The following is a 23,399-nucleotide window of genomic DNA, read 5'->3' as shown; positions in this document are numbered from 1 at the left end:
AAATTGACTCAGTTTCCACATGCACTTCTTTTTAAATGAAAAATAGTTCCATCAGAATAAAAAAAAAAAAAGCAAACTTTTTTCTCCAAAAGAGAATAATGAATACATAAACCATCGTTATCTTATACAAGATTGGCCTCATCTCACACAGGAACCACAACTAGTTTCAACAGAAAGACTAAGAACTGGTAGGAAGGAGGAATTATTTATTATTCAATTCTAAGTGACCTTACTTTAACATTGAATTTAATTTAGTTTTTAAGAAAGATAAAAACTGCTTATAGAATTCTTAAAGCATTTTCTTTACAAGATCACTAGTTGTCCATTGTTGATTGTTTCAGCTACTTAAAAGTTCTCATTTGTTATCTTAACATCTTTCAGATGCATTGGGATTCTGTATCACTTTATTAATCATAATGGAAAAGGTCATATATAAATAAAACAATAAAAAGCTCAGAAAGTCTTGAGGAACTGTTAGATTATCCTTGGTTCATAATCTGAAAAAAGTTCTTTGGAATTTATCTGTTCTGCTACAATGTAGTAGAACAGCACTGAAACAAGGAATATTAGTGTTAACCCGGAAAATAAGAATAGTCAGTTTTGTTGTGTTTGTAAAGGAAAAAAAAATCAAGAGAAAAACTCATATGCACCAATTCTGTAAATGCACAGTGAAAATCCATGCTCACTAAAGCGTCAGTGCAGCATAGAAGTGATATTTCAGGAGTGGATCTTGTGATGTGTTCTGGAGCTTACAGGAACAGCTTTGAGGTATATCCATCTGGAACTACGAATTACCAAAACCAACAGTAAGATGCAATGGTGAGTCTTCACTTTTGTAAATACTTAATGGTGGCTTCACTCATCAGGATTCATTGTTTTCCTCCAATTCTAACAGATCATCAAGGAATTCCACAACTTCACCCTAGAAAGGATTAAAATGAACAGAAATATGTTAGCCCAGTACTCCAAAATGAGTAGAAAATGTTATCTGTTTTTCATTAAAACATAAACTGTAATAATTGGTGCTAAACTATCTTTTAACACTTTTATATAGAAGCTAGTATGAGTCTATAAAACGCAAATTAATGGCTATATAGGTATAGCCCATGTACTTGGCAGGGTCATACAGACTTTAAAAGAAGAAAATGTTACACTTCACGTTAAATTTTCTTGTACTTTTTCAGGTATTTAAATAGACAATGAAATTGTCAAATTTAGAAAGTAGACGCATAAATGTTTAAAGCACCTGTTAAATTAGGAAATTGTTGAAATACTATGAAAAATTAAAGCTTCAAAATTCAAAGCAAAAGTGTTTTGTAAAATCATGAATTTGACTTTGTTATCTGTCTGTTCTAGCAGCTAATGCCCTCTGCTACAGCCTTCAAAAACACACCCCCTCTATTTTCACCCATGGATCTTGACACGTTATACTTCAGTTCAACAAAAATATAAAGAACCAGAGATACCAGAATGTTTTCCATACTGGAAACAAATAATTTGGTTTTAAATACAGACCAGGTTAAAATCAGACCATATTATACTTAAAACCTCCATCATACTAGTACATGATACCAACGTAACATAACAATCTAACTTTCTTTCTTTAAACCGCTCCTGGCATAGTGATGTCATATACCACAGTCAAACATCTTCTTGCAGTCAAGCCAGAGTACTTTGGGATGATACTGCCCCCTCAGCTGGAATTTACTGGTTTGTCAACCAAGCTACAGTAACTGAGTAATAACAAGTTGTAATCAGTTTTAACCCAATGTAACATCTTCAGCAGTGATGGAAGGGGATAACAGTAAACATGCAGCAGCGACTCCAAATACACAAAAGTGAAGGTAGCAGTACATTTACCTGTACCCTCAGAAATACCAGTATTTTCCTATTTGCCCTCCATGCACAGTTCAGAAACATCACTACTCGAGTCTGGACGTATTTTCACTTTTTGATACAACCCAAATACTGAGCTGTAAGAGAGAGGTAGATGCTCAACTTTATATTTCCAACCTTTCATTCTAATAACTACAATGTTGTGTTAAACTGTTCATCCTTTCTCAACATAAATTTATGTGCTCTAAAAATGTTAAAAGATTTTTTTTCAAAAACAAATAGTAACTTTCTGATAGAAAAATCAGATTTTTTTTTTTTTTTTATCTAACTGAGAAATCTGATCAGGTCTTACTCAGTCCCAGATTAAAAATAATCAGAATTTAAAACAGTGGTGCTGAAAGCAAGTCACCCTTGTACGGATGTTCATTTCCATTCCCCCTCTTCCCTTCACCCCTTAGTCCAACTCTTTGTCAACTCTATTAGACTTTCCGAGTTTGGTCAACCGAGGCTGCAAACAGTATTTTAGAACGCTAAATAAATTTTAACCACTTTTTTAATCTAGGAAGGTACTAATTAGGAGGACAATTCCTTCCAGACAGTTTGAGACTCAAACTTTTATTGTTTTCTATTCTGATGAAGAAAGAACATTCATATGCCTGTGGTCAGTGAAAAGAACAAGAAATTGAGGCTTTTTTTTTTTTTTGTCTTATTTTGAATACAACAATTATATTATGGGTATGGCAATTAAAAATACTAACATGACATTTTTCAGAAGTGTGATCAGCAAGGAGAGAAATAATAAGAACCAAGCAAATAAAAATAAAAGTGGGAGGAAAGCTGGCTTAAGTAACTGCTGCTCCTGTTCCTTGTTTCACAGTTCCACCTTAAAAGACAGTTGAATTTTTTCAGCTGTGGTTGTAGCAAGTACTGAGGGACAGCAATTTATTTTTCTTTGAATTTATTCAAAACATCTAAATTTCCATTTTAACAAAAACACATGAAAAAATGCCAACACATTCATATTTCCTGCTTGTCTTCCTTGTTGCAGGAAGTCTGGAACCGGAAATCAGGAATTCAACATTTCTGCATGCTTTCCTTTGTTAGAAGTATTTCGATTGCCTAAGGAGCCCACTCATGGGAAGAACTCTGTACCACTTCACAAATTCATACGAAGAAAATAGCCACTAGGCCCAATAGTCACTATGAAAGCATTTTAAAGACCAGAGCAGAGGCACAAAGGACTTAAGGACACGTTTTCTAGCAAAGCTCTTAAAACTGTAGCCATAAGCATGTAGGTGCCTCTTGAAGAACTACAGAGAGGCAGGTCCCATTAAATCTGAACAGATTTACGAGATTGGGAAAACAGGTGTCTACTACAGGGGTCTCGAATCAAATTCAGACAGATTCTCTTACACACCTTAGAATCACTGTTGAATGAAAGAATAACATGTTAAAAAGGAATTCTCTTCTTAGTCTACCTCTAAAGACAAACTTCAAAAGGTATGAGCAAGAGAAGTAGGATGAAGGGCATAAACATCTGACCGCATGGCCTAGAACTGAGTATAAGGAAGACAGAGAGATTTCAACATTGTGACCTTGGTAACTCAAGCATATGGTAAACTAATTCAATTTATATTATTGTCATGCTCATCAGTAAAGTAAGATATTCCAGAAGACATAGCAGGTTGTTTAGCCTAGAGAAAAGAAGGCTCTGGGGAGACATTATTGAGCCTTCCAATACCTGAATGGAGCCAACAGGACAGCTGGGGAGAGGCACTTTAGCAGAGTGTGCAGTGATATGACAAGGAGTAATGGCTTTAAACTGAGAAGGAGAGATTTAAATTAGATGTAAGGAAGAAATTCTTTACTGAGAGGGTGGTGAGGCACTGGAACAGGCTGCCCAGAGATAAAAGATGATAATACTACGTCAGAAGAGTTGATCACATTGTCACTCTAACAGCTGTGACCACACTGATCACTGTCCTTGCCCCATTAGCACTGACTTGACACTGCATCAGGCATTTTGCATGACCAAAGTCAGCAAATACTCCACTGATATTAATTCCAGGGAAAAAGCCTCCTGCACACTGACGTCTAATATTAGCTTCATGTTAGCCTGCAGACTTGGAGTCTGAAAATGATTCTCTGATACAACTTAAGCATTCAATGTGACAGATTTCTTCCTGTTACCTACCTTAAGAGGAAGCACAACAAATTCTCCATCCAAAGATCATTGCAAACCCGTAATTCTTCCTGCTGCCAGCTACTAGAGAGAACACCAGACATGCAGTTCTAATGCAGGTTACATAAATATGCTGCTCCGACAGTGCTGATGTAAATCAGGTTGTGCAATACATGGTCCACAGCATGATGTAGCTGTCTGGCTGGTAGCTAGCATGTCAATATATGAAGTCTGACTAAGCATGGGGAAGAGCAGGGTTTGCTGTGAGACCACTCCATGCCTGATAGGGCAGCTGGTGACCGGAAGGCATACTCATGCAGACTGCTTGGTCAGCTGCTGGGAAGCACATCCTCGTTGGCAAGTCGGCCTTTGGTCTACAGTCGCTGCTTCCTGGTTTGTGGTGGTGCCCAACATCATCCGCCAGCACCCCATGACCTACCTCCCCATATGATAAACCTCTTCCCTCCCCCCGTCCAGGGACAGTCAGCAGAAAGTCGGAGTGACAAGAACGATGCATAGGTAAAGATGGACAGGTATAGCCTGAAATACGGGAGGACATTTAGCAGTAGTAGGGGAATGTTCCCAGAGTGGTGTGAGTGGCAGGAAGAATCACAGAAGCCGATCAGCTGGAGCCTCCAACTATCTGTTAGATATGCAGATAGAGGACCCTTGGCTTAGATTAACATCTGAACAGAGGCACAAACAGAAAGAACAAGTTTTGTACCACAGTAATTCAAGAAGGTTTTACAGACAGTACTTGACTAGGTGAATTATAATAAATACTAAGTTTAAAACAGAGTTCTTAGTCAATGTATAAGCTAACCTAGGGTACTGAAAATGGTGTACCAGCTACTATAAACAAGGCTATAGCATTTGAAAAACAAGTCCTAAAAAGGAGGAAAAATGCAGAACTCCTCACTTATTACCACAAGCCAAGTGTCCGAGACCAAGGTACACACTGGGCCAGGGATTGTTACTGACCCTTCCTTATGCAATATTAAATGCTGCATTCACATACACAAAACATAACCTCTTAGAAGAAACATCTGTATTTTGGAGATTACTAGCCAGCTATTAAAATAAACAGCAAGGAAGAAAAGCTACCAATACCTGGCTCAGTTATGGCTCGCTTGAGACTGATGGTCCAGCACCAACTTTTCTTTCACCAGCTGCATTTAAAAATAGTAGCAATCAGTTGCAGTTGTACTGCTCACTGACAGACCTCAATGCTTTGCCTTTGTTATTAGGCATTGCTTTCTGCATAACAAATACTAATCATTCAGTGTCCTTGCCTCTAACCACAATCTGTTCTGTCCTTTCTCAATGTGGACTGGAAAAGTTCTGGGAAAAATAGCTTTCATGCAATAACCCATACTTTCCATGCAGATTTGCCGATGGCATTTTATATAGGGATTCCATATACAGTGCAGTTCAATAGCTTGTTCCTCAGGGAAGAAACAGAGAATACTAAAATAAGTGTTGTAGAATGAATTAGGATCTACATAAAAAAATATTGTTATGAACATGCATTCATGCCTGATTATTAGTGAATGAGTAAGAAAAAGCCTTTATCCTCACTATTCTTAGAAACTGAGACTTGAGAGACAAAACACAGAGAAATAAGAATTGTCTGGATCTTTGTTTCCTTTTAATCTATGACCTAAAAGGAAAATATTTATCCCACAAGGGTGTCCTTCATAGCAAAAGGTCAGATTTTGCAAAAGTTGGAAAAACATAATGACTGGAAACTTGCTCAATAGTAGAGTAACAAATCCTTATGTACTGGCTATAGGTGACTATGTTTTGGTAGCGGGAAGCTTTCAGGGGTGCCCTCTGTGACAAGAGGCATGGGGCTGTCCTGTAAGTCAGAAGTAACTATCCTATAATTGCCCTGTTAACTAATATGAGTAACTAATGGGAGTGGAGACACAGTCAGATTCATGAAAAAAATCAGATTTTGTTCATTCTTTTCTTATGTGTATAGACTTCAATGACTAATAACCATTTTGTAGGAGAGAAGATAAAGTTTTGATATGGCTGACAGTGGAGGCCATGTGCTGATAGAGGCTGCAAACACATACCACACCACCAACCAAACACTGAGATTTTGGGGAGGAGCTTTTTTTCAAGATAGCAGTAAGTTATGTGTCAATGAGTGGCTCAGCCATGTTGCCTGAAAGGTTTATTCAGCCATCAACCAAGAATAAATTCCTTGATCTAACCTTCAGTTAAAACATCAGAGTTCCCTGTAACCACCTCAAAGCCCTCCCAGATCCTCCATGAACCTTAAAAGCCAGACTTGACATTCCTTACATTCTAGCAGGAAAAAAAACAAAAACAAAAACAAAAAAACAACAAACAATTCTTCATGTAGAAAAATTTGGTCCTTATCTTGTTTATTTGTCAGATGTTTTGTCAACAGTGTGACCCACTGTCACATGCTTTTAGTGATTTTTAAAATTTTAAAAGAGCTTAGTTGTTCCTTACATGCATGCTAACTACTTTTCTCAAATATTTTTCCATTTCATTTTTATTATGTATTATGAACACGTAACTGTTCTCTCCCCATATACTATGGGAGACTGCAGTACACTGCAGTGATTACAATACTATTTTACAGTAAACTAATCAATGTGCTTTTCTCTTAACGTTTTTATAATGCCTATAAAACATGAGTTAATTCAATTTCAGAGCAACTTCAACATTGCCTTCACTGCACTGAAAACATAAGTCTTTTCTGCTTATGCTCTCTTTGCTGCTTTATGCTGTACACAAAAAGTTTAAGAAAATTTGTGGAGGTAAAAATTCCTCCTAATTTCTAATCTAATCCTGCCATTTAAACCCTGCTATGCTCGCAACTTTCCAATGTAGGTGTTTTAAATGCAAGGAGAAACACCTTTGACTAAGATACATGTTTAAAGATAAAAAAGCAAGAAGGAAAAGAAGCTTCTGAAGACAGCCAGCCACATAGGCAATACCTCCAGTAGAAAACGATGATGAAAAATAACCCATTTTTATTTTCTCTAAAGAAGCCTGTATTGAACAAGGACTGTAACAATGCCAGTTAACTACCACTCTTCTCTTAACAGCTGCCACCAGCTCTCTTCAGTGTAGCAGTGCTATTGTAGCCGTTTGGTCTGAGGTCAAAGACAGTACAGAGTTCATATGTCTGCACTTACTACTTTCCCTTATAAGTACACTTGTGTAAATCATTTGAACATATGCAAAAAGTGAGTTAATACGGCCAAAAATATGTTGTTTGTGATTTCTGAACAGAAAAAATAGGCTGAATTCAGCCTATTATTTGCTATCTGTAGTCCACTGGGCCCTCACGCCTTGATGCTATTCCATGTCTTCTCTTTCTACCAGTCATATTAGTTCAACACTCACTCTCCTGTGTGTCACACTTCAGAATAGAGCATTTGAGTCTCAGCTATTATACACTTAGATGGATACACAAAAGGCAAACAAGAGCAGGATGACAAAAAGAAAAGAAAAAAAAAAAAGTGGGCCAAAGCTTCCAACAGTTTTTCACCTACTAAGTACCAAAGGAAAAAACACATTGTTGCATCACCCTAGCCAAATACTTGTGGTTCTTATGTAATTTAGAATAGCTAAGTAGCTATCCCTGAAAATAAAAAAGTCTTCAAGAACACTGATTGTATGGGTCAGAAACTTGTCTCCTATAATTATTGTAGTGCTGAAGTTATATCTGCACTAGTTGAGTATCTGGCTCTTAACAGCATTTCATTTTGCTATGTGCAGTACTGTGGAGTACTTAAATCTGTGCAGTACTAGGAGTTATATCTATTATAGCCTTTATGCATTACACATCTGAACAGAAATCAAGAAGTTTGATTATCCATGGGCAACTAAGATGACAGCACTGTGTAATGCTCTGTTAAATTTGCTGTGGAAAACTATAAGGATATATAATCATAGTTACTTGTAAGAAAAAGTAATCTGTAGCAAGTTGTCATTAATATTCCCTGTCACCTCTACAGTGTTAGATGTTTGAACTAGAGTTTTTCATTTCCCTATAGAAAAACATTAATAAAATAACACAAATGGGACAGTATTTATTGTAGTGACATATGCAAAAATCATTACTACATGGTTCCAGCCTCTGTAATTACTGTAACGTATTATTGGAAGAAGCCACATGTTTTCACTCACTTTGCTAATGGGATTTGAAAAGACAGACACGTGGATGATCCGGAGTATCAGAACACTGAAAACTCTGAATAAAGTAAGATTCTCCATTTGAAAGTATGGACATCCTCACAAAGGAAGATATCCTTTAGCCACATCAATCCTTTTGCTTCACTCAAGGAAAAAGTGATTTTTTATTCCATGAATAATAGAATAATTCAAGAGAATTCAAGTGAGTTAATTCTATGAATAATAGAATGATGAATAATTTCTCTTGAATTATTCTATGGGCTTGTTGTGCCACAAACAACTTCACAGACAGCAAATACGGAACACAGAAACTCACAAAATGCATGGTCTATAGACCAAGAAGCACATAGTTTAAATGAACAGTATGCACTGAAAAAAGAGGTTGTCTCCATCCTCAGTGATTTTTAATGCTTTTACTGTAACACCTTATCTGAGTTTTTCATCAATTTTCCACATTCCCATAGAATAAACTTTTCTATCTTTGCCAGGAGAAATATTATAAAACAATATTCCATTTATATTACCATGTCCTGCCCATCCAGCAGAAACTGCAAAGTAGCGATGTTATCTTTGTGCTATTCCTGCTCTGTCTGGAGCCTACATGGCTCCTGCAGCCAAGCAGAAGCTCAGGTAGCCAGGGATTTATAAGTTCATTACCAAAAGCCAGAGCCAAGCCAGAGGCATGAAGAGCTTCCATCTCTCCTAGGTTCTTCAGTCCTATTAAGGGAGGGCACATAAGCCCATTAACTTTTTCCCAGGAAATCAGAATGATAACTTTCCTAACATGAATATTGTGGGGTAGGGATGGAGAGGATCATAGAATCATTCAGGTTGGAAAATACCTCTAAGATCATCTAGTCCAACCTTTAACCTAATACTGACTTGGTATATGGCATGACCAAGCCCAGAAATTTTGCTTGTTTAACCCAAACATAGCCCAGGGTAATGCCACTTCCTTGACACTTCCCCAAAAGTTTAGTTGACATTTCCACTGTACTTACCTCTTGTAGATTGCAAGGTCATTTATCATTGTACCAGTGAAATGGGCTACAGTTGATATGCCAACAAATGAATAATTTTTTTTTTTTTTTCTGTATTAAATGCTTGAGATTGAAGATTGCTTTTATAATCCCTTCTTGTAACAAGATACAGGGAAAGTCCTCAAAATAGACTGCTTCCCTCCTTCCTTAATTACTCATCCAGTTGTCTTGGAGCAGCAGATGTGAAAGAAGGATAAAATTACAAATGAAGTTTATGCCTAACGTAAGAAAGCATTATGGGCAAAGCATTGTGTTTTCATGAACCATCACAGGAATATAAAAAAGTGATCAAGTATTTATACACCCTGATGGAAACCCCCATCTAGTCCTCATCTAAGCTTAACTTTATAACAATTCTATTAAACTGCATTTCAAAGACGTTTATCACAATGGAAAGACTTCTCAGTCTTCCTAATTTCTACTAACCTTAGAATGGAATTTTACCTAGTTGTTTTCAGGTCACTAGCATACTGAAGGCAGTACAGACATATTACTTCTCCACTATAGAATATTATCTCTCTCTATATGCTGGATAATATAAAAATTGCAAAGGTGATGTATTTTATAACATAAGCCATTTTTTCTCTTTTCATTTTTAAGTAAAAAAACACCTCAGCAGTGCTCAGTGCATGTATACTGCCTCATACCATGCCTGAAGACACCTCTTTGCCAATGCCAGCAATGAACTATTCCATCACCTGAAGACTTTTTTAACCTTTAAATGAAAGTTACTGAAAATAAAACAATGCAACCCAAAGCCTCCATGACATACTTTAACTTTAGCTGGGGAAGACAAAGAAATGCCTTTTCAACAATTAAACTATTTTTCCTGCACAAAAATCCACTTTACATATTTCAAGCCTAATAGTAGTCATTACGTGTCCCTTGTCCATGAATTCCAAGCATTTCAGAAGCAAGACTTCTGAAGACTTCTAAATGACCAAAATGTTACTGTACAAAACAAAAATAACAGGACTTACTTTTGATAAAATAAATGTAATTTAAGTGGTTACTTACGGACCAAATTATGAGAATTTTAAAACGTAATTTAAACATTTCAGAAAAAAAAAAAAGTGAGGGGAGTTGTTAAATATATAGTACTTCTCTGCCCCCTGGTGTTACAGCTTGCAAACTGAATTTTCTTTTGGGGGCTGGGTGCGTTACATTTAGTCTTGTATTAATATTGCCCATTATTCTTTTAAATTGTATGTAAGTGATCTAATGCTCTTTGAGTTTGTTTCTTATATTCATTTACAAAATAAGAATTTATGATGAATTGGTTACAGTTAAAAGAAGATTTCTCCATATTAGATAAATCTCAGATTTCTAATTATGCATCATCTTCATTTTAATGTGATTGATTTGTTTTTCTTTCTTTTACCATCAGTTCCTCTCCAGAAAACTCACCTCATCATCATCCATTAGATGTTCCTTTGCGAATTCATACATTTCCAACTGGAGTGTGGTTATGTTTTGATATCGAACTGCATCCTACCAAAAATAAATTTGCTATGTTACTTTAGGGTACTAAGACAGGGGAGTGTCATCGCATGTCATCTGAAACTATTCCAGTGAAGCTAGAGCCAGACTCAACAGAAGGTAAATTCCAAAGGGTTTAAAATGTTTTAGAAAAGAAACAGCAGAACAGCAAGCAGTATATCCAATGTCTTCTGCAGATCCTTCTAAGCATAAACTCCAATGGTGTGAGAAGAACAAAGCACTCTCCTGTTTCTCATGTTTCAAAGCATTGGCGAGTCAGAGGATAAGGAATGAGACTGCCAGAGCTGAGCAGCAGCCTGTGCCTGCATTCCAGTGGGCTTTGGACATGAGAAAGCCTCCATCTCCCTGCATGCTGGCATATAACAGCAGGCAGTTCTGGGAAAATGAGACACTAAGCTATTTTGCATTATAATGACTCACCACCCTGGGCTGGAGTCTAAGGACAGGAAATTCTGTAAAGCCGCCTACTTACCTATCCCTCCTCACTTCCCTGGGTGTTTGCCTGGACAGCACAGTTTAGCTCAGTCACTTACTCTCAGATTGATGAATGCTGCAAGTAATCTACTTTGATTATCCCATTTAGACCTTTTCAGGGAGGAAAATAGGAGACTTCCTCTTTCACAAGGATGTCTAAGGCTTAGTGCCAGAGCCAATTACTTCTGTCACTCTGGTACCACTTTGTGAAAATAAACCAGAGACAGTATGGTTTTCATGGCAAGTGATTAGGACAGCAAGCAACTTCTGTTCATAGTTAGATGGATCAAAGTACAACAAAATACAGCTGTATGCATTTGATATTTAATATTTAAAAATTAAATCATCTGTAATCTCAAGTCCTGAGAAGTTATCAATGAAACATTCAGACTTAATGTGTAGGGCCCTTGTTCTGTCTTCTCTGCATGTGTATGCCAAATCTGTTTGCGGTCTGAAGTTTTACACTGCTCCTACCCCTCACTCACACTAACATCAAACACTGTCTCCAGTATGGCTACAAACTGCAGTTCTGTTCCCAGAAGTAGCAACAAAAGAATGGTCACTCTTCCCTTTGAGCTCAGACTCACTGCTACTACTGCCTGAAAGAACCAAATACATTTTTCTCTCTATTCTGTCTCTGTTGGCCCTGCAGGGCAGCCTTGGTTTCCAGCACACAAATAAGATGTGCTGCACAAAACTCAACAGCTGCCCACAAACAAAAAATGTTTAACTCATACATACTGATATTTTTGACTCAAGCTGACTGGCCTAAGAGGAAGGAAACTGTTATCAAATTATTACAGAGAAAGAAAAGGCACTAAATTCAATTTGTGGAGCATGCCATATGCTAATTACTTGTATAGCATACACCACTGATGCCTAAGGAGTCACAGAAGTGTCAGAAAGCAGTTAATTCAGTTGATTGACATAAACCCTGGTAACAAGAAATGACAGAAAATCCAACTTGATCATCACGGTCCAGGCTGCAGAAATCCAGAAACACAGCAAAGATATTTTCACATGTACCTTGGACATGAAAATTTAAAAACAGCATTGAAATCCAGTTTTAAGAATTATTTCTTAAACTCAGATCATAATCCCTGGATGTTTCTATAGCATTTTAAATCATTCACATACCGATCTGGGCTGAAAATCCTCTTCTTGAAGTCCCCATTTGTCTTTGTGGTACTGATAATAGACCATGTTCTGTTTCATTACTTCGTCTTTCTGGTCAAACAGAAGGTAACTAGCAGCACAAGAGGCTGCATTCTTCATGTCATTCACTAATTAATAAACAAAAAAATAAATCCAGACAAGGTAAGTAAACAAAACAAAGAGAATAAAGAGGTTTATTATCTACATTCAAAAAAACTCTAAGGAAAACAGGAACCATTTTCCACCCCCTCCACAGCTGTATTGAAAATTAAAAAAAAAAAAAGATTCCCAGAAAGAATATGCTATTTTTGTGTTCTGAAACAGGTTAAGTCCATGATTCAAAAATGGGGACTTACCTAACACAATCTTATGACTGTAAGAGTCAGGTCATGGACAAGAGCAATACAAGATGCTTGGCTGCCCTTAGACCTATCTCCTTCCTCTTCTTAGGGCAAATGGTGTAACTTACCATCAACACAGAAGGTGATTTTCCTAAGACATTAATTTCTTGTGATGGTTTTCTAAGACAATCCCAACCAAATGTTCCTCCCAAGTATTCTAGTGTCAGCAGGGTATCAACCTACAGCTTGGGTGATCCCTACTCTGGCATTTCTTTAAAAAAAACAAAAAAAAAAAACACAAAGAAACAAAGAAAAAATAAACAAAACCAACTTTACTAAAATTGACAAAGACAGAAAAGTCAATATATGAAACGTAATCAAACAACATATGCAAAAAGTCATTAATGGTTTGGTTCTACATGGCTGGATATGTCTTTCCTTTGATATTGGAGCACAGGGGAATAGCTTTAAGGGCTGCATGTGTTCTTTATGGTGCAGGCAGCTCCTCCAGAAACCACAAAACTCACTGAATGATTTACCTATCAAATATATAATCACTGAGGACCAGAACACTATCATCTCTGTTAAGTGGGCCTCTCTTTCTTCACAATGCAGGTAGCCCCACACACTCTATTCTAATGGGATTATGAGAATCCACTAGGAAAAAGAGAATGTATGAAATATTCTGTAGGTTTGTCTTGCGAGAAATTCTGAATAGTAAATTGAGAATTTAGTATTTATTCAATAGCTGCTGTTATGTTAAATGTGTTTTGTTGAGGTCACAGTCTTTCTTCTTACTGAATGAGTTAGAAGTTTAAAACTGTTCTCCTTAGAGCTATCCAATCAGCTGCTTAACAACCACATGGGCCCCAAAGGTTGACCGCTGTGGTGTTCTGACACAAGTCTTTTTTTTTTTTTTTTTTTTGTACATAGGTACACAAAACATGTCTGAGTCCTTGCATGCATTCTGGTGCATAGGATGCTATTTACCCTAAGATGTCATACTACGGTCTACTTCAAGAAGGCGTAAGAGCTGGTGCGTTATTCATATATATATAATACATATGATAAACATTTAACATTTATATGGAATTCTGGAAAGTGTAAGTAACTTGTGCTAGCAGTAGATATAAAAAATGAAGGACGGTAATGCATCAGATCACATTCTGTAACTGTCCCATTTTTCCAACACCCAAGTGGAGACCAGTCACAACCAAGAATGTCTTAAAACAGAGGGGCTTAGCCTGAGCAGAATGTAGCATCTATGAGACTTATATTCAGCAATTCACTATGTCATGGACAATTTTATGAGCCAGAGATCATCATGCTTATGTCCAATGCCTACAGTTACATGGGAAGAAAAAAAACATACTCACCTCAGAATTTCAGCTTCAGAATACGCAAAAATGCAGATTCTGGAGACTGCTTAAATGTAAGTAGTGATTTAATGTGCTTAAATAACATTGGGATGGTGTGAGAGGGTCTTTTCCCTGGTCTTTTCCCTCTAGTTATAATGCTTTAGAATGTAAATAATACTTACATTTATAATATGCAAATTGTAAGTAATGGTACATGGTGGCCACAAATTTCTCGACAACAAAGCCTCCTATAATGGGTGTCAGATTACTCTCACACTGCACTTTGCATGCAAGGACTTCAATATAATGATCTATAAGGAAGAAGACAAAAACACAGGATACGAGTAGAGCACAGTGAACTGTTATAACCCCTCCCATTAACTACCCATTAAAATTTGGCCTTATAATGCTCTCCTAGGTCCTGTGCATCCGGATCTTGCTGCTTGGAAATAGTGACCATCTACAACTCCATCTGGAGTACATATCAAATGCCAGTGCTCAGCTCTTCTGCTAAAATCCGTAGGATCAGGCCTCCAAATGCACCAAAATCACAATTCCTAACTAAGCAGTTAGATTTCAGTGACACCTACAGGCAGTTTGAGGTGGTAGGTTTTATAAACTGTTACATGGTACTGCATTATTTCCTAACTGTGAACTTAACAGTGCTGTTTTTGAGAGCCTTTACAATTTTATTAAATAATTTCATAATTGAGGTCCACATGCTACCGAGTACAACTGCATCACAGAGAAAGACACCGGGTGATTGCAAAATAAACATCCATAGAGAGCTGTGTTTTGTGACAACTGTTTGGATGTTCTAATAGAACGTTTTCTGACAGACATGGATAGATGCTGCACATTACAAAATAACTTAAATCCACCAAGGTTATCCAGTGCTTATCCAGTCTGCAAAGCTTGGCACATGCTTATCCAGTCTGCAAAGCTTGGCACAATGGGATAGGACTAGAGACGATTTTATCTTCAAGAAAATACATTCCAAGAAGGTATGTTCCAAGAAAAGCTTCCATCAAAGAATTCCAAGCTTTTTCAGGACATATAACATCAAGCAACAACACTGAACAGAAATATTTTAAAGCCTTAGTTTCCCTGTTAGCCACATTTGGCAGGTGAAGCAAGTTACCTAAGCTTGTGCAGCAAGTCTCTGACAAAGTAAAAAAAAACAAACAAAAAAAAAACAACACAAAGGCCCCTTCCCCTGTTTTCATCTCTGACAACTCCTGTCACGAAGAATACTAAAGCTAACTGAAAATGCTTGGCCAAATTAAATTACCAGACTCCTCTTTTACAATAGTGGAGGCACCAGACACAACAGTGTTAGCCTCCAGCTACCACTTATATAGATAAATAGGCACCTACTGCAATCACCAAATACTTACCGTTAATGTTTTTTTGCTACATCTACTTTCTACAATAATATCTTGGAGACTGGATATGTGTTCCTGGAGCAAGAGCATAGTTCAATGAACACTTTTCAGCTGTGGAAGTAAATTTGATTTTTCTTATATCAAGAACAAAATATTTGAAAAGCACTGCCCATAGCTGTGATGGCACCATGTGGTACTCCTACCTTTGCATCTCACCACTACAACTGGAATTGTCTGTTCCTTCCAAGAAGGAGGAGGGACAGCAGCAAGTGCTTTACTGCACCCTTTACTGCAGTCTGGGGGCGATTCTGATATCAGGGCTCTGACCCACTAGGGAAGAAAGCCTGTGTTTCATGGTTTACTGCCTGATTTGATCTCCACTCCTTATTTGCTGCCCTAGGCATCTGCCAGCTTTGCTGAAGCAAGGCTAGAGGAATGACCTGCAGTCGTTATTCCATGGCAAAATTACAGGTGGATACTAATTCCACACTGTGGAGCTGCTCTTGTACTTTTCCCCTAATCAACTCATCTAGTGGCTCTAGGACAAAATGTTGGCCTGTCTTTCCTTCTGGCAACTTAGAAATTCTGTTGCATTTTTCACATCTTTAAGTTCCTTGAGAAAATACGCAGGCATTATCCACACAAATATTGTCAACAACACTGAGCCCATGGAGAAACCACACTGGAGAAATTACTTTTTTCTTTCACTACAGAAGAACATAGGAAATGTGTACATCCCATTTTGACAATCAAAAAGATAGAATCTCATTTTATTTGAGAATTAATATGTTTTAAGCCATACACTTGAAAAAGAAATCTTACTTGCTAGCAAAACTCTACTGTAGGAAAGATGAAAAATAGCCAACAGATACTTGTCATATTTACAAAAAAGGAGATATATATCAACAGTGGTGCACAATTCACAAAGCATATTTTGAAGGCAAGCTAACCACTGAGCCTCAAACACTGACAAAACGATATTGGAAGTCAAGTGACTATTGCTAGCTGGATGAAAGAGTTCTTATTTACACATCTATGTTATCCTAACACACTTATGCATGTTAATATATTAATATATTAATATATTATGACGATATATGTTAACACGAGAACTCTTTGTTCCTATTTTCTGACAGCCCTCACTTGTGTTACTTTAAAAAAAAAAAAAAAAGTAAACAGGAATTCAAGAACTTTCTAGTAAATCTAGTACTCTAATAAACTCAGATTGGCCCAAGCTAAGCAGGGGCACCATGAGCCAATTCCCACTGCAAGCTAAAGAAGAGGGACTTTGGTAGCTGATCCCATGGGGAAAACAAAATGCACTTTCAGGACTTCTTCCTTTACTGTTTCCTAACCACTCACCTGCAATAGAGAGATAGAAGTCTTTAAAATCTTTGATCTCTCGGGAGCCTTCACAGGCTGCTATACAGTCATCGTAGGCTTTGAAGAAATCAGGAAGAGCAAGTTCCATATCTGAGACTGATGTTCTCCAGTTGTCACCATTGTATGCTCTCACAGCCCTGACAAAGAGATTCTGAAAAATTGGCAGGAATGAAAACTAGCACTAACTGACCTGTGGAAAGCTGCATGTAAGTTCAAATACAGTAAGTGATGTCTCGGCATTTCTGAATTACTACATAAACTATTATTCAATTAATATTAGGACAACAAACACAGATGATGAATGGATTTTATCAGGTATTTCCCAGATATCAGAGTATGTAATTCCATTTCAGATAAACAGAAAAACCTGCTGGACAGAGGTAGCAGTGTGATTCTAAAGCACAGATTTTGACAGAGATTTTCAATGGAATCTAAACACCAGAAGTTCTACTTAGTTTAAGCTGTGCTTCCACAGCTCTCATGCATTTTAGTAACTCTTTGCACTTACTTAGCTATATTTGTTTATCTCCACATAGCAGCTTTCAGGTGTGCTACTTTTTTACACTGATTTTCTGGACTTGTGGAACAGTAAAGACCACAAGAGGTGAGAATTACTGCATGCATTAAGAAAAAACAGAAAAGACTGAGGAAGACACGAAGAGGAAGAGCTGAGAACATGTAAGCAAATGAGATCCTTGAATCTCACACAATAAGAGAAGTAACAAAAAGTTCCAAAAGGCAAGACTGTTAAAAAAAGCATACCTCATAAGGCTTTGTCTCCAAGTCTTTAATATGCTCCTCAGCATCAGGCATGCTCTTGTAGTATGCCATATTTCTTTGCATCATTTCATCATCTGGATGCTTCAGAAGAAATGTATGAGCTGCTGCAATAGCTTTTGGAAGGTTATTAGCCTAAAAAGGGGTGGGAGAAGGGGGGGGGGAGAAGAGTTAATCGGGGGAAAAAAAAACAGTTTCCCACTTTTTGTCAATAAACTTTCCTGCAGCATCTATATTCCCAAGCTTATTTCTGCTGAAACCTCAGTCTCAGCAGATATAATGGTACAGTGAAACTGATGTTAATACTTCTCAGTTTTACAACTAGCTGCACCAGTGTGAACATTTCAGTGTTTTTTTTTGTTTTTTTTTTTTAAATCTCTTGTTGTTTCAAATAGCATAAACGATTGTAAATCAAAAAGTACTTTTTCCCTTTCCTATTCCCATTCATAAAGCTGACAAAACACAAAATTATACTATTGCTCATATGTAGGATTAATCGCATAGCTATTACTTATGACAGCCTATGGATACTTGGCACGGGTCATCACTTTCCATGGTATTTATGTAGCTTATTTGCCTAGCAGCAGAGAATACAATTTTACAATAATGTATCTTCCTGATGGTGTTGTGGATTTAGAGCAAACAGCAGTTACTTGCTCAATAATTGTTTCTAATGTACTATGTGATTTTTTGTACCCGTTTTAAAACTAAATTCAAACTCCACTAGAGATATTTTGTGAAGCTCATTTACAACTGCATATGCCAAATATATATGTACTTCTACACTTGTGCCTATATTTTATATATATGCATATTTTATAAAATATATAGTATATGTACACATATTTATGAAGAGTGAGACTGTGGAAGTAAAAGTCTTACGTATTTGTGAAATGCTAAACCCTTCTCTCTTGTAAGCCAAGATCCAGATCAACCCATCCATCTATTGATGTGTAGGTGATAAAAGAGTTCCACCTAACATCTCAAATAGCTTATTGAAGCGTATGTATAATGCTTTGAGCAAGAATCACAAGCATGCATGCAAATGCACTGTTCTTTTTGCATCCATAAAAGGAACTCCTTCATTTCATGAAGAAACTTGAGAGACTACCAAAGAAACACTTCAACCCTAATATTAGCTCTTACTGCTGTGCTGCTGTAAGGGCCAAAGCACTGGAACTATTCCAGCTGCACTTCCTGTCCGTCCCAAAACTATGTGCTTCCCAGTCAGCCTGCATGTTTCTAAACACAAAGGGAAATCTCAGCTGCACTTTCATCAAATGCATAAATCCTCTTGTGTTTGGTGTTTTAACTCTATTTGCTGGTAGGCTGATGAGCCCCTAATTTTTGCTTAGTCCATGATTACTCTTGGTTTCAATTTTCACCACTAAAAAAGGGAAAAAAAAAAAAAGGTTTTGTAGAAACACATTCCAAAGTAAACTTGGTGGCTACAAGACAGCTCCCTCCAGAGGAACAAGCATAGCATAGAAATACTGGCTCCCAGAATCACCTAAGACATGGCAAAATTTCACTCTTAAACTCACGTGAATAAATACATGGTCACTTAAAAAATTATCTTACACCTTCTTTCTACATTATAAATGATGTTATGGATGAAAACAAACAACAACAACAAAAAAGTGACATTCCTTCGCAGCCAGGAAAAAGTCCCTTGTATGCAGCAGTTTGTATTTTTAGAAGGCCCATTCAGAATGCTCCAAGTGAGTGATAAGAGCTCAGAGCTGGACTACGATATAACAAAGACTATAAGCAACAGATAGTAAAGAGAGAAACACCAAACCGCACCTCACAAATCTACTGTAAATGTGACTGAAAAACAGTTTAAAGGAAGAGGGAAATATTTCTCCAATTTCTCAGATTCACACCTGCCAGTCATTTAAGTGTATCAGAAACAGTAATTAGGAATGACTTGTGTCATTCCTGACATATTCCATATTACTGACATGATAAGTACATTGCAAACTTTGTATGTTCTATAGGAGGAATGAATAGTTAAAGTAAGAAAGACAGTAAATGGAAACATTTGTGGTGACATTATTTTGGTGTCTACATATGGCTTTGAGAAGAGTGCCTGCCCACTCTCTTATTCAAAGGAAATGTCCCCTGTTTGATACCTTCTACTCTCTGTGTAGAGAAGCTGTGATGTATAAAGGCAAGTTCTTCTGTATAGTCTTAGGGATGGCTTCAAATGCACAGAATTATGCTGGTGTGACACAGTGCACATGGATATTGTTAATTAGTGTTTCACAAGAACGTGTTTCCCTGTTTTGGTTTATATAACTTTGGAAAGCAGTTAAAAAATATTTTAAGTTTTTCTCCTGCAAGACACAGCAACAGTTAAAAAGGTGTGTATTTTAAGCCAGCAATCTCAAAAGGAATGCACAAGCATAAATCCTTGTATAATGAATACTGTGTTATACTGGAACCAAATCCCTAAAAGAAAAGGCAATCTAAACAAAAGTGTTCAGCTTATTTTCTTCGCCCACAGATGTCCCATTTATTCAAAATGCAAGTTATTGCAGTATCTGAGGGGATAGAATGAGGACCTTGATTTAGGGAACGAAAGATGAAGACGTGGGGTGGGAAAATTGTGAAATAGATCTTGGTCAAGAGGGTGGCAAGAAGCTAGAGAAAAATAGATGTGTTACAAGAGTTGTCCCCAGTCTTAGCAGACCCAAGAGAAGAAGGTAAATACCATTCCAGGGCAAGTATTAGTGCCATGCTTCAGCAGCTGATTTCGCTTTATTTAACCTTATTGTGTCTGTAACAACACTGGAGTTATGCAGGCATCATGCAAGTCACACCGGGGGCTGCTATACCTGGAAGAACTACACGTAGACCAGAAGAGCGTGCTCAAAGAAGTTGGGCATGCTGGGGCAGAAGAGCACTTGCAATAGCAGAGAAGAAGCAGAGAAGAGCACTTGCAATAGCATAATCTTGGCATGAAGGGTCTGGAAAAAAGGAAAAGGTCTGGAAAAAGTTTTAAACAAAGTCAGAAGCGAGTAAGAGAGATGGAAAGATGAGAGGGCTGCACAGCAGCAGGATAAAGAGACAGGGTCCCATGGCTGGGGTTTGGGAGGAACTGAAGGCCAATCCAGGAGTTCCACTGGATGAGGTGTGAAGAAGGAGCTGGGTGAGGAAGGCGCCGGGTGCCATTTTGTGGGCAAACACAGGACAGCCGAGGCACAAAGCGGTCCCCAGCGGGTGACACGAGGCAGGCAGGCAGGCAGGCAGGCAGCACCCCGGCGGGCCTCACCTTGAAGTAGGCGAACTGCAGGTACTTGTAGGGCTCTCGGCGCTGGAACTCCTCAAGCAGGTCGCGGCCGGGCTGGGCCTGGCGGAAGGCGGGCAGCCCTTGCTTGCAGCGCCGCAAGCACTGCGCCCGCCGCAGCACGCCGGCCAGCAGTCGCAGCTCGGCCAGCTCCCCCCCGGCGCCGGGGGGCGGCCCGGCGGCGCTGCAGTTGCGGTGGCAGAAGGCCTCGCTGTCGCGGAGCAGGCGGTAGAGCCGCATGCTCACCTCCAGGTAGTTGACGCTCTCGGGCCAGTTCTCGGTGCTGTACTGGTCCAGGCCATAGCGATAGGCGGACTCGAGCGGCATCAGCTCGTCCCGAGGGAAGCTGCGGAAGCTGTACCGCTCGTACTGAGCCCCCGCCGCCGCCAGCAGCGCCGCCAACACCAGCCACATTGCTGCGGCAGGGGGAGACGGCCCGGCACCACGTCACCGGCACGGGGGGACAGGGGCGGGACGGGACGGGACGGGATGGGACGGGAGAAGGCGGCCCGGCCCCGGGGAGGGTCTGCGGGACCGGGGGCGGTGGGAGGGGGAAGCTTCCCTTCCCCTTCCATGCACAATGTGGAAATTGCCGGTGCTAATGGGTGTAGGGCCATCTCCCGCCTCCTTTTTGTCCCACTGTGGAGGTTTCACCCTGCTGAACACCACAGCCACTCACACTCACCCTCCATGAAGGAAGAGGGGGAGAAAACACGATGAAGAGATCAGGGATTGAGATAAGGACAGGGAGATCACTCAGCAATTATTGTCGTGGGCTTGGCATAAAGAGAATAATTTATTATATATTTATTTATTATATATATTTAAATACATAATATAATATTCTATTACTATATATTTAATATTTTATTTTATATAATTTATTGTTTATTATATATAGTTTATTGCCTATCACTAGCAGACTAGAACAGTGAGAAACTAAAAGCAAACCAAAAACATTTTCCTCCATCCACCCTCTTCCACATCCTCCCCCTTGAGTGGTGCAAGGGAACAGGGAATGGGGGCTAGAGATATGTTAACAGGGAATGGGGTCTGCAGTCAGACCCTGATGCTTTGTCTCTACTATTCCCTCACAGTCACTCTCTGCCCCTGCTCCACATGGGGTCCCTCCCATAGGATGCCGTCCTTCCCAAAGAGATCCTGCGTGAGCTGCTCACAGGCAGCAGCTGCTGCCTGCTGCAAGAACTGCTCCCACGTGGCTCCGTACCACGGGGTCCATCCATCAGGAGCAAACTGCTCCAGCATGGGTCCCCCACGGGTGGCAGCTCCCCCCAGGCATCCTGCTCCTGCATGGGCTCCTCTCCACGATCTGCAGCTCCAGCCTGGGGCCTGCTCCTGTGCAGGCTCTCCATGGGCCGCAGCCTCCTCCAGGCCACATCCACCTGCTCCACCAGGGGCTCCTCAACGAGCTGTAGTGTGGAGATCTGCTCCACCATGGAGATTCATGGAAGAACTCTACAACTCAAAGCACATGAGTTATAAAGTAGGTATGTGGTTTATTTCAGTGCTGGGTGCACGCGGGATAGCTCCCAAAGGCATGTGCACCCTAATGCAGCAACTTGCGTTGGTTATATGCAGTAAAAAGTTACATATGCATGAAGTTTCCCAGTATGCCTATACATATTCATAACCTTTCCCCGCTTTGTATTAGCTCCAAGAAGTAATTTCCATAAACTCCTCCCACCTGTGCTTGTGCAGTGCCTTCTGGTGGTGGCTGTCAGGGAGTTGTGGTTGATAACTCTCCTCTTTATCACCACTACTTGACCCCCTGCCTTTGTACAGACTCAGCTGTTCCTTGGCTCTTGTCCAAACCACAAGGTCAGTGTCGGCTGGTTTTTGAGACAGTTTCCCCATTTTGTCAGGAAACATCCTCTGTGAGGGGACCCGAGACTCTTTGTTTCGGTTAATTTGCACAGTAGTAAGCAAAGACACTCAGCAATATCTATTTTAATGTGATTAAACAAGCCTCCATTCTTCCATTCCTGGCTTTAATAATTATGATTGTTTTATTTAGAAATCATTAATGCAATTAAGCAAGCCCCCATTCTTCTGTCCCTGGCTTCAGTGGGAACCATGGGCTGCAGGGGGCCAGCCTGCTCCACCAGGGGCCTCTCCACAGGCCACAGGGGAACTTCTGCTGCATGCCTGGAGCACCTCCTGCCCTTCTGCACTGACCTTGGGGGCTGCAGGGCTGGTTTTCTCATGTTTCCTCACTCCTCTCTACCAGACACTGTTGTGCAGCTTTTTTTTTAGCCTTTCTTAATTATGTTATCACAGAAGTGCCACCAGTGTTGCTCATTGGCTCAGTCTTGGCCTGTGGCAGATCCTTTTGGAGCTGGCTAGAACTGACTCTTATCTGACATAGGACCTCTCTCTCCCAGAGCTCACCCCTGCAGTCCCCCTGCTACTGTAGCCTTGATACAGATGCTAGGAGATGAGGTTGGAACTTGACACTGGAGATGAGGCTGGTATG

General features: G+C 39.3%; 1 protein-coding gene across 2 annotated transcripts; it reads right to left on the bottom strand.

Moving 5' to 3' along the window:
• Window positions 1-186: 186 nt before the first annotated feature.
• On the bottom strand, window positions 187-21,398 carry CRTAP (cartilage associated protein). 2 transcript variants are annotated; one of them, XM_068670573.1, is made up of 8 exons: window positions 20,891-21,398; window positions 17,599-17,748; window positions 16,816-16,987; window positions 14,251-14,379; window positions 12,352-12,497; window positions 10,648-10,731; window positions 5,129-5,187; window positions 187-922 (listed from the first exon to the last, which is right to left on the bottom strand). In XM_068670573.1, exons 1-7 carry the CDS (start codon window positions 21,317-21,319, stop codon window positions 5,134-5,136), a joined length of 1,164 nt encoding a protein of 387 aa, XP_068526674.1. In that variant the 5' UTR covers window positions 21,320-21,398; the 3' UTR covers window positions 187-922; window positions 5,129-5,133. The 2 variants fall into 2 exon arrangements, with proteins under 2 accessions (XP_068526674.1, XP_068526673.1); XM_068670572.1 differs by lacking the exon at window positions 5,129-5,187 and having other exon boundaries at window positions 20,891-21,396.
• Between the last annotated feature and the right edge of the window lie 2,001 nt (window positions 21,399-23,399).

The sequence above is a fragment of the Anas acuta genome, chromosome 2 (genome assembly GCF_963932015.1).
Source record: "Anas acuta chromosome 2, bAnaAcu1.1, whole genome shotgun sequence".
Taxonomy (NCBI): Eukaryota; Metazoa; Chordata; class Aves; order Anseriformes; family Anatidae; genus Anas; species Anas acuta.
Note: the sequence above shows the minus strand (reverse complement) of the source record. Positions and strands in the feature narration are given on the sequence as shown.